Source organism: Zea mays, chromosome 9 (assembly GCF_902167145.1).
Source record: "Zea mays cultivar B73 chromosome 9, Zm-B73-REFERENCE-NAM-5.0, whole genome shotgun sequence".
Lineage (NCBI taxonomy): Eukaryota > Viridiplantae > Streptophyta > Magnoliopsida > Poales > Poaceae > Zea > Zea mays.
The window spans coordinates 77,843,697-77,856,196 of record NC_050104.1 but is presented as its reverse complement, the minus strand read 5'-3'; the positions used below and the strand labels follow the sequence as shown (position 1 = coordinate 77,856,196).

Here is a 12,500-nt window from a genome sequence, read left to right as displayed (position 1 = left end):
CCTCAACTGTGTATCGATCGAAAGGCAGGGCGGCAGAGCCCCCAACCGACGGGAGTTGTTACGTCCAGTATGTCCCCCCTCGATTCCCGACATGCTATGATACCCCACCCAGGGTGGGTAGGAGCGGGTCGAGTCCGTATCACCGCGGAACAACTGCAGCGTCCGGATCAGATCTATCTACTCGGCAATTCATCCGGTGACTTCACGGTCGCCAAAGAAGCCCCAAGAAGCATCAAACATTTCCGATGAGATCCATGGAGCTATTCTGAGATAGCAAGCACTAGCTCCCAGTGCGACTTCATAAAAAGCAATCAAAGATAAGATCGAAGAAAATGAAACGCACGTGGTGGTCATTATAGCGGTTCCTTCAGATCCTAGAAAACGTCCGAAAAAACCGGCTACGGAACTACCGAGCAAAGGCAAAAAGACAATAAGTAGATACATAAGATCGAGTCTCTTCAAAAAAAAATCAGACAATGTTCGAGCGGCCTGTCATTGAGACAAAAACGTGTTAAGCATATAAGCACTTTCGACTTGATTTGCAGTGGTCAGTTACGCAAGACGGGAAGAGAGTTTCCTTCTTCAGAGTCCTTTTATCCCACCCAATATTAAGGAGAATGTGTGGGCCTTTACTGAAAGAAGATTGTTGATCCCCTTGCCGACTCATTCCATCCTCCCCCCGGTGGGTCGTCCTCTTATTCACTCTCGCGAGCAAAGAAGAAGAGAGACAGCATTCAAGCCAGCAATGGACTGAGGTATGAGACGATAAAGGTAAAGAGAAGGGGCGGGCCGTCGTTGGTGCATAACAGATCTTTCCTATCTACGATCTTTCTCGGTGCATAAGCGGGGCTTCGCGGTCGAAGTACCACATAAGCAATAAAGCCAATAGACCTTGAATAGCCTGTACGAAATAACTTATGAAGAGGATTTACTAAACTAAACTAAACTAAACTAAAGTCTCAAAATCTTGTAAGCAAGTTGGCACAGCGCTTTCAATCAATCTCGCTCATCTGGTCTGCCCTGCCCGGTCAGTAAGAGGTTTACTGATTGCACCGTACCTTTTTTATAAACCTTCTATAGGTTAGCCCGATAGAATTAGAAGGCTATAGAAAAGTGAAGCTTTAAATTATGACCTAGGAATCGGTTAGCCATACGTTTGATTAATTCTAAAGGTTAGTGAAATGCCGATCGATCCCTCGGTCTACCCACAGTACTCGCAAAGAACAAGTTATGCTGGTTTTGCATCTTATTAGTCTTTATCGATTTCAATGTAAGATAAGAAATGTTAGATTTGTTGATGGATGTACACAGATATATAATATACTGGGACTTTCGATACAGAGTGAAATGAACTACCAGCTTTCCAAGGAATCCCGTCGTTCTTCCTTACTAAAAGACTATTGCATGCACCTGCATACGCAGCTAATTCTTGTAAGTAGTTACAACGTTTCCTTCTTTTATATATAGGCATTTCAAGAGGCCCTTCTCATTTTCTTTGAAGGAGTTGCTCTTATTTATCTTCAGGCTGCTTTATCTAAGAAGGATTCTTCTGCTCTTTAAAGGAGGTTTTTTGATTTAGGTTGTTAAGAATAGCAATGTTAGGGGAAAGTAATTCATTGATGTAGCCGACTTTCTTGATGATAGGAATCTACATTCGTTCTCAACGTGAAATCCCGTCTTATCTGCTTAGCCGCCTAGCGGAGTTGCCTGTGTGAGGCATCAAAATAGCCTTCCCAGCGAGTGGATGAATGGAGCGAGAAGAACTTAGAATTGATTTGTTTTCTACCATTCCGGAACGTCGATCTATAAATCTTCCATGCGTGGATGGATAAGCCTGAAGGTGCTACTAAGTGGTCTAACTCTAATCCCTGGTAACGCTTTCCTATAAGGCCTTTCTTCGGACTCTTTTACTTGGGTGGGACTTTTATAAATAAATAGTGGAGACACTGCTGCTACAACTCTATTTCCTCGCTGATGGATTCTTTCCAATCTTCTGAGGGGCGAGGGCGTATGCGTGTGAACGCTTGGTTCAAGCTCTTCGCATAGACATGATCTCGGAAGACTCGTTTTTAGACCGAAGCGATTCTTTGAACCGAGTTCTTTCTCTTTCTTGCGAATGCTGATGGTTGGATTCAATGTTCTGGATCAGGTCCCTTGACCTTAGCGGCCTCGTTCTTTAAAAAAAGAACTACATTCAGTCAGTGACACAGCTATTGACTCAGCTGTGAAGGAATGAATGGCGAATCGAGGGAGGAATATGGTAAAAGCTATGCTCAAAAGTAGGTGGTCGACAACATTGGTATCCCTTGCCAACTCTTGACCAGAGATACAAAGCACCTGCAGCTGAGGCATATCTCAGTAGCTTGCAGGAAGAGAAAGATGTACTTAAACACTATAGATCTTCGCGTGATCCGCATCCCCCAGACCAGCCAAGCCAATAGAAGAAATAGAAAAGAAAGGCTTCATATACTACATTAGATAGCAAGTGGAAGGATTTGCCAATGCGAAATTGAATTGAAATTGAGTAGTAGGCACTTTCTTAATATCATGCGAACGGAAGGCTGGTATCGATGCCCAGGCTATATATACGCTATTAAATAAATTCTTGGTGTAACGTCAGTCAGCAAAGAAAATAAATAAGAATTTCATAAAGAATGAAAGGCAGGAAACAAGGAGAAGGAAGCTAGCAAACAATATGAAGGAAGACTTTAAAGCCTTATTCGTACTCCACGGGACCACGTATAATAGTTTCTTCTGAATGGAACCGTACCGATCTACTAAACGAAGGTGTTCACGAGAGGGAAGGGCTTATCTTCAAATTCGGTATCAACTGAGCTCCAAAATTTCATTCATAACAAAGGAAATGGCACCGAAACAACTTATCTGCAACCCTGACACCAGCAAGCACGGGCAAATTGATCCTAAAAACCAAAGGGCGTTAGCCAAGTCGAGGCTTTTGAAAAGCCTTACCTACAACGCGAGTCTCCTATTATCAACCATTCTAGTTTCAAAAAATGTTCCCATCAGTGCTGCTACTCGACTTTCTCATCTCCTATTTCTAGTTATCTTACAATTAGAGTAGAGTCAGGTAAAACGAATTGTGAGGATCACTTGCTTACCACTTAAAAAGTAACGAACCACCCACAATTAGAATTAGAGTTATACTAAAATAAATTTCCCGGTTATTCTAGAAGTTAACTCTTAAAGTTGCGCGGGTAGCTCTCAGGCCTATTACTCCAGGCACACTTTTCTCAAACACTACGTTGCTATAGCTATGCTTCCTCAGACTCTGTTTGACTCCCCTCTCAAGCAGGTAAAGAAGCTCTTTCCATTCTTGCCTAGTGACTAAGATTTTAACACTTGTTGTGTCAAAGATTTTATCATAAAACACTAACTGAAGTGTTAGAGGGATTCACTTTCGATAAGAATCCAAAAGCAAGTTCCCTATACTACCTTCTTTCCCTCCTCTGTTTCTGTCTTTAAGAGGCAGTGCATCCGGCAGGAATCGAACCTACTTTTTTACCCATTTAGCCTTTCTAGGTTGGTGGGCGCTTTCACCATTCAGCCATGGATGCTTTAGCGAGTGAACTAGGTTTTTATTTGAGAGCGAACTAGGTTTTTAGTGGTATTACTTCTCGAGCTTCTATTTCTTCCGTTAAGGGAGATTCGGGAAAAGATGGAATAGGAAGACGTGTTTCCAGAACGAACAAGATACGGGTAGAGAAGGGGAAGTTAGCAAAGTTAGACAAGATTGGAATGGGCATAGGAACATGTATTGATGTACCAGATCGGCTAATGCTCCCAGGTTGATGCGATGTATTCCACCAGTTGACTGGAGACTTTATTATTGGTATATCGATCGGTCCAGCACGGATTGAAATAGGAGCCGGTTCGACAGGAAGCTTTTGAAAACGCAGTGCACCCAGGTAAATAAGGAACAAGATGAATACAGAAGTTAAACGAGCATCCCACACCCGAAAGGTACCCCACATAGGCCTTCCCCGAAACCCCCCAGTCACTAACGTAAACAAAGTAGAAAAAGCACCAATTTCTGTACCGGTTCCGGAAGAGCGAAGAAAAAGGGGATGTTTTGTTAATGGGAACAAGGAACTGTTTATAGCTGTCGCGATATAAATAACTATACTCATCCGAGCCGCAGGAACATGTACATACGAAATACGAGAATTTCCACCTTGTTGAAGATCTGGTGGTGCTACCCGAAGACTTAAATGAATAGCCATCGCTGTTAAGAACAACCGAGATCCAATGAGAATTTGCGCGTAGCTTTTTGTCTTTGACATAAAAAAATAAGGTTGTAATAACGAAACTGACATTTTATTTTTCCTTGCCTTGCAAGTGGAACAAGAAAGACTATATAGTGATTTTGATTCTATAAACAATCAAAGGATTTCGCATGCTTTCCATGGAATGCCGGAATTCCCCTTGCTTAGTTTTCGCTCCGCTCGTGCGTGGCACTCCTTGCTTGCGGAGCGGCATATCGGAAAAAGAAGGATTTACTTTCTATACGGGCCCGTCCCCTCTTACCCCTAACTAACGATTATGCTGCTCTCGCCTTTTTGTAATCTTCTCTTTCCAAAATTCACTACTAATTTTGACTACCTCCTTAGTCACCCTATCCACTCTCGTCCTGTTTTCGGGTTCCCTTTCAGGGGATGAGGATATTTCGATGATTTCTCCCTCCGTAGGTGGAAAACGCGTGGGTGAGTAGAGTCTGTGCTTTGCTTTGGGGGGCACCGGCAAGAAGCTTCTCGGCCACCCTACTCTGACTTGATTAGCTACTTACTAGTAACTAGGATCGTTCAAACAGTCAGTCAGCAATGCGTACTTCTTTCCTAGTTGAGTGGATCTGCGTAGCAGAGCCCAATCTTCTACCACAAGCTCTGACCTGACTTGTTGTACTTGATTCACCCACGTAAATAGACAAGGGCTTTCATCCCATAAAAGAGAAGTGAGTCCGCATGTCGGCAAATGATTTGGAATTGGAACTGGCCACAGAGGAAACCGAAGCCCTAACTCCCCATTCTTTCTATCTTACATCGCCATCGAGCCCTGGCTGTAGAGTCACAGGTTTCTAATCGCAATGGATTTCTGTTTTCTTTGGCTTTTCCATTCGCTTCGTTCAACCGATAGATAGCTCGGCTTCTATTAGCTGAGAATGGTTTTGTCAAGGAAAGGTTTCGCTATACAACAACAATGAACTCACTTCTGATCAAATTGGGTGAATCGGTAATCTTTCTCTGTCTTGTGAGAGAGAGTCACTTGCTGTATTGAGAGCGGGTGGGTGACATGCATTAAGCGAAATCAGTTGTTATGTTTTTGATCTTCTTTGCGCGAGAAGACCCTTGACTGAGGAGACGTGTTTGGCTTGGATGATACCGCTATGCTCCTATTCACTTTCAGAGACCGCTCTGAGTTTGCCGCAGGCAACCCTTTCACTAAGAAAATTTTCGCCATTAACGAAATGCCACTATTCCACAATGCTTCTTTGATTTATGTGTAGGAGCGGTAGTAGTGAAGAAAATGGAGGGAGAAGAAAGAAAGCGATGTGACACGAGAATAGATCACATCCGACAGCCAGCCATGCCATTAGATAGATCCGCTCTGAGTCTTCTGCAGGATGAGATCCGCTTGGTCTTGTGATAGGGGCTTGAGGAGGAAGAAGAGGGGATTTCTGAAAAAAAGAATGAATCTCCTTATTTATAGGGAACAGGACGTGTGACTTCCTCAAACGAAACGAATGTGGCTTTCGTGATAAGGCAAATCCTTCGTTCGGTACAATCAACATATTGAATCTACGCTCGCTCGGCTCGGTGCTGAATGAACTCCTTCATTGATTCCGGGCTGCTCGTAGGGGGACTGTGAAAGCAAGCGTAGGAGATCAAAATGTGAGTCCGATGGGTAAAAAAGGGAAGCAGGAAAGGGTTCTGATGTGAATTCTTCTTGTTTGTATATCTATCTGCTTGAAAACCTAAAAATTCTTCCCTTATCACACTACACTTTCTCTTCCTTATTCCATTTCACTGAGCTAAGCAACACTTTTTCACGTATTCACCTTAGATAAATTGGTCATATTGATCTGTCGTCTTGTTCTCGATAGGAACTTGCTGCTGTCTTGGTTGGTTTGAGAGCAGGCACTGTCTATATATCCAAAACCGGAGGAGGGATCACAGACGATCGGAGATTTTGGATTGAGATGGATGGTTGTGCTTGAAGTTACGAGTCGGGTAATGCTAAGTTGAATCGGCTGATCCGTTTCATCCTCTTTCGGCAAAGGAAGTTGGACTTTAGTTAGCTAAAAAAACTGTACCAGCAGCCTGTCTGTGCCCTTTGAGTCTATAGCCGCCAAATCTAAACCTCGTACGGCTTCTTTTTTCAATGATCGGTGACAATGAATGCTACGAATGTTCGCTTCCACTAATGTCGTCTAAGAATTGTGAGGTGCCCATAGCTTCCCGGACCCGGAAGAAGAAGAGTCATTGTCGTTTCCTGACCGATATGGATGCACCCCTCGCCTCGGGAAATACCACCAGTAGAGTCTGCGGAAGGTGTCGTTCAGGAGAGATGCTGGGCTCTAGATATGCGAGTGAGATACCCGCCCTCGGTCATGACCTGGGTTGAAGAAGGAATCTATGTTCTTGGAAGCAAAGAAAGAACTCCGGTATTCCGGCCTTAGATTTTTGCTCTGTAGGGGCTACCCTATGGGCTGTTATCTCAAGGTCCTGGTTAGGCTCTTCTTGTTGTCTCTTAGAGGCTAAAAAGAATTGTCTCTTGTGGGAGTGCCCAATAAGGATGAAGAGACCTGGTTACTTGAAGGTACCTTTATAAATGAATAGTGAAAAGGTTACCTAGCCTATGATCCTCCATATCCTCCAGAGATTGACTACGAGCCACGGGATACATATTGCCCAAATTGAACCTAAAAGATGGACCAAAAGAGCATTTGGCGAGGTTCATCGCTCAGCGTGGAGATACTTCTGGAAACTAAAACTTGTTATTTAGGTTTAACCCTCGTCGCTTACCCACATAGCTTTCTCTTGGTATACCTACCTCTGTGCCTCCTAATTCCGTGAAGTCCTGGGAGCATATGTGCGATTTATTCAGGCGGATTCCGACCTTCCAAAGAAAGAAGTCAGTCACTACTGACGACTTGAGGAAATGCATCCAGGAACCGACAGAGAAAGCCCAGGAGTTCATTGCTCGATTCAGACTCTTGGCGATGCAATGTTCGGAGCCTATTCCCAAAAAACAAGTCTCTATTTGATTGCATTATGAATTTCGAATTCCTCTTGCTCCTGTCGGGATAACGACATTTGCGCAGTTAATAGAACGAGCTTCAGAATTTATGGATATTGGAGAAAGAGGTGAAAGCTATCTCATTCCGCTCAAACTAAGTCGTGACAGACGTTTCAAAAAAGTTTGTACCACAACCACAGTAGATGAAGAATAAGGGCAAAGAACATAAAGAGCAAAAGAAGTACAATTTCTATCTCGTTCACACTGAAAAGTTGTTTGAAGTTCTTATGTCCTTTGGAGCTCTCGAGTTGCCTGACTCCGATTAAAAACCTTTTCCAGGTGCTGAAAACAATTCCTGCTACTGTCAGTGTCACAGGAGGATGGGTCACGGCACAGGCTATTGTGGAACACTGCTTGATATTATTCAAGATTAGATTGCTAATTAAGAATTAGACTAGTCCCCAGAAGGGTAAAAAAAAAGATCCATTGCCGAATCTGAAAGAGTACAGTCCAGAGACGGGCAAAGCTGTCCAATTGAATGAAGCATAGTGCATCTTTCATTAAGTGAGATTCCAATTCCATCTGTTACGGCTAGGAAGCGGATGAGTGGCCGTATTCGACCACCTCTTTATCTTATCTTACGGCTAGTTCCTTTAGATTCGGGAAAGTTTTCCATTAGATTAGGGGAAGGGAGAGAAATTGTTTGTTTATCTTCCCTTTTTTTTAACCATTCTTCTTCTCGATAGCCAGATAGCATAAGAATATTGTTACTAAGAAAGCAGCAAATCCCTTCTTTCTACGAAGAAGCTAAATAGACTTAAAAAAAAATTACCTTGCAACAGAAGTTTTTTTTAGTAGTCCACTTTGACTGATAGATCCCAGATCTTCAATTACCAGCCCCACCCTATTTTGGTAAAATAAGATATGCGTAGCGCTTCATATGAACATGCCTCTATCAATTGAGAGGCTCTAACTGAGCTCTTGAATGCTCTTAGGCTACCGTAACGAGAAGAATGAATTCCGACGCGAGCATTCCATCTTACAGTAATCCCTTCCTTTTTCCCTATTGATTGATTATCCGATTTGAACCAACAATTCATCCTTATGGGGATGCTACTTTCCGTGTCGTGCCACCACTTGTCCTTGTACGCGGTAAAATATATAGTATAGTATGCTTTCTATGAAAGCTCGTAAGATCCGCTGACAAAACAGAAAACCAATTCACTCGCTCAGTCTCTTTGACTAAATGGTTAAAGCACTTAACCGGCTTACCTTTTTCAGCCGTACCGTGGGTCAAACTCTGTATGTAGATAGAGCCCCTATGCTCCTAATGTAGAGCTGGAACTACAACAAACAGTTACCGTGGAATCCGCGATCACACATGAGTTACAGTTGTTTTTCCGGTGAAGCTAGTACTTTACTTGAGTATACCATACTTTTTGTGTTGGAAACACCATTGTCACACGGGTCTAATAAGAATATTGACTGGCAGGTGAGCTAAAAGCCAACACCTGAGTCAGTCAGTCTTCCACTTCAGTTGCTGGTTGGGTAGGTCAAACCGCGAGTACGAGATAACTCAGAGGCACTGTAATACCTATCGATGTTGGTTGTCAGTCTTCGGCATTGATTTTCCTTGAGCGGAGGAAATGGTGCTTTGTCGATCCGATTTCTCACTTCTTCTCTTACGAGATTTCTAGTTTCATGAAAAGAGCGCTCTTTCTATCAACGCAGGGCTCAGACCTTTTTACAGCAGTTGAATGGGTTTAGCTTAGAATTGAATCATGCCCCCGCAAGATTGGCTGGCCATTGAGGACTTGTTCCGATGAGTTTAAAAGTGCCGGCGAGGCACGGGCTTAGTAAGTGAATCGGCAAGTTGGTCAGAAGTATGAACATGAGAAATACGCAATTTACCAGTAGCAACTTGATCTCGAACGAAATGGAAGTCAATGGCAATGCGCTTCATACGAGAATGGAACACGGGGTTGGCGCAAACATAAGTGGCACTTACATTGTCACAATAGATGACTGGAGTGGGTGAGATTGGAACTTTCAGCTCTTGAAGAAGATTCATGATCCAATTGACTTCAGCGGCAGTGGAGGCAATGGCCCGATATTCGGCTTCGGTGGAGGATCGAGCAACTGTCTTTTGCTTTTTATAACTCCAAGAGATAGGATTGGCTCCAAGGAAAACAACATAAGCTGAAGTGGAAGTTCGATCATTAGGATCACCGGCCCAATCGGCATCTGCAAATGCGTGAAGAGTGCGAGGAGAATTCTTACGGAGCAAGAGACCTTAGTCAAGAGTGCCAACTAGATATCGGAGGAGGCGTTTTACAGCACACCAATGAAGTGTGGATGGGCAATGCATGAACTGAGAGAGCTTGTTGATGGCAAAGGAGACGTCAGGACGAGTCAAAGAGAGATATTGTAAGGACCCAAGAGCTTGACGGTATAATTTTGGATCAGCCGGTGGCGAGCCATCTGATAATTTAAGCACTTCAGTAGTAGCAATAGGCGTTGAGACAGCCTTGGCATCAGCCATGTTAAGTCGATGCAAGAGGTCACTGATATACTTCCTTTGAGATAAGAACAAGCCATTAGCAGTGTAGTGAGCTTCAACTCCAAGGAAATAAGAAAGCTGGCTTTATAGAGAATCGTTTGGCAAGAGTAGAGATAAAAGCATTCACTTCAGCTGCTGCGGATCCAGTGATGATTATATCATCAACATAAACTAGTATATAAATAACCTAACCTAAAATGGGGAGTTAAGTATAAACAATGAGGAATGTGAGGAATCCTTCATATACTAAAAAGGTACGAAGCTCGTTATACCAAGCACGAGTGCCGAAGGCCATAAATAGGCTTATGCAACTTGCAAACATAATCAGGAGTCAAAAAGTCTGAAAACCCAGGTGGTTGTTCCATGAATACTTCATCAGTTAAAGAACCCTGCAAGAACGCGTTATTTACATCGAGTTGGCGAATAGGCCAACTATTAGTCACAGCAAGAGTAAGCAATTTACCTAGATGCCATTGACTTATTAATATTAATAAAAAAACAACATATGTTGAATCTGACTCGATCCAGAGGTATTTCCAGCCCTTGGAGTGTGCTATAGCGATAGCCGTCCCCAACCCACTCTGCCTGATATGCGAATCCGCTGCCCAACGAAAGCGCAAAGCATCCATGTACACTCTGCAGTTTCGAAAGATTCCTCCGGTCCTGGCTGACCTCTCGAGCATCCATCTGTATTAACTTGAATCCATCCAGGAGGTGGAGGTTGCCATAGAATAGAGTGGATCACCGGAGCTTTGCGTGGTTTCCCTTTAAGCCCCAACGCCCGAAGTCTAAGCAGATCAGTCTGCGAAAGTGTGCTTCGAGCCCAGTTGAGCTTTCCAAGTTCTCACGTGCGGATGGGAGGCGCGAATGCTATTTGCCAACTGGTGACCCTGCCCGAGCAGTTCAGAAAGTTCCTCTTCCGTCTTCTCACGAGCAGACAAAACTTGGGTCAACTTCTGGATAAACTTCACTTTGCTTTTCAATTCTCTCGCTGGAAGAACCCACTATATGACAGGCAACTGCCACTGGACTAACATCGGAACCGAAGACCCAGGCAAGAATCTTCTCTGTAAGAGACCTTAAGAGGTTCTCTGTTCGCACATCCGTTTTCTTGCTCCTCGGCTAAGGGCCTTCGTCTATTCTTGGCAAGCCTTCTTGTCTGTTCTAGTTGTTACAGGCTCCCCGCTCCATCAAACAGTCCGGTGGCAAGGTCGGAAACATGATTCCTCTTTTTTTCAAAGAAAAGGTTGTCGATTGGTCCATATTCAAATAAGGCAACAAGAGCTTCTATCGGTTCTACTTGATTCTTCCTCTCAACCAGTTCACTTCTCCTTTCCAGCTCGCTATCCTAGTTCTGGCTTTGGAAAAGCATATGTTGGTTGCCTAGTGATGGTGGTTACCTTTGCCAATAGCTCCCATCTTCTTGTGCGTAACCGAAGTCGCGATCAGAAAGGTATCTTTCCGGACACAGAGGGACCAATCTTATCCCTTACTTAACTTGCTGCTGCTAGCTCACATCCTCTAACCTATCCAGCTTTACCAGTGAGAAAAGCTACTACTACAAAATATGGTCCTGCCCTGCGGGGCTAGTTCTTGTTTTCGCTAATCAGCATCCGGGGCCTCAGCTCCGCTCCGATTCGACCTGCTTCCTGGAAATCCCCAATGCACCAATGTACCATTGGCAGATCCTTCTTTCTTTTAAATATCATATATGATCGAAACTAAACCGATATGACTTTCTCCGGAGCATCGCAATCCGAGTTCCTGGTGTACCACCCTTGCTCTCCGAGGCATATGACTTTTCCAGCTAATCCGTTAATCCTATGACCGGAGGGCTGCCTTGCCTTATCGATTATCCCCGTTCGAAGTCGGCTTTGCTTCTGCTTGTTTTAGCTTATACCCCTGATCCGTATATCTGCCTTGGCCCCGCTTTGCATTCATAAATGTCACTATTCGTCGAGTGCTTCCTTACCTGTTTATCACCAGCTCCCATTGCCAACTCTAAATTACATGAATTTCACTAGTCCGCCAATCCAATTAGGATTGTCCTCCCGTCGGTTGCATCGCTCCTGCTCGCAGTAGTCGTTTCTTTGCCGGTGAATCAATTTCATTTCTTCTAAACAGAATAAGGCCGGCATCCTGCTCTCGACTATCCCTACCTTGGTTGGTAAAGTTACTACTCAAAGGATGGCTTTTCTTTCCTACCTACTATTGTATTTGATTCACTTCTTTTCAAATACGAGGGTGAGGGATATTCCTCGACCGGTTCCAATACGAGGATTGTTCCTTCTTTACTAAACTAAACAGTACCTGCATTGCATCCTGTTAGGAAGAAATGGAAAGATATTTCCATTTCTCAAGTCTTCCACGAGCTCTCTCTCTTTCGTAAACCGCCTCTTAAGGTCGAAGATATAAAAATCATACTAAATATAGTAGACAGAACCAACCATTAGCCCTGTCTCTTGCTGTGATTCCATTCCGCCAAGTTAGCTCGAAAGCAAGTAAAGAATTAGCTCAAGTAAACAGAAACAGAAAGAATCAAAAGAAAAAGAGCAGCAAAGCTGGAATGAACCTTGTCTAATAGTATACCTTCTTCGATCTCACGACCCAGGTAGCAGTAGGCAAGTAGTGAATCATACCCCATTCTCTAACTAGAACTCCGGGTGAGCTTTTCAGGGCTTGACGA

At 43.7% G+C, this 12,500-nt stretch overlaps 1 protein-coding gene across 3 annotated transcripts in view; it reads right to left on the bottom strand.

Moving 5' to 3' along the window:
* The window catches only part of LOC118473347 (NADH-ubiquinone oxidoreductase chain 5), a 39,998-nt gene extending 27,509 nt beyond the window's left edge, over positions 1-12,489 (bottom strand). For 2 of the 3 annotated variants that reach the window (XM_035962584.1, XM_035962583.1), the window contains exon 1: positions 216-12,489. In XM_035962584.1, coding sequence (XP_035818477.1) covers positions 216-444 — 229 coding nt within the window. In that variant the 5' untranslated portion in view covers positions 445-12,489. The other variant, XM_035962585.1, reaches the window with a different exon arrangement.
* Positions 12,490-12,500: the final 11 nt, after the last annotated feature.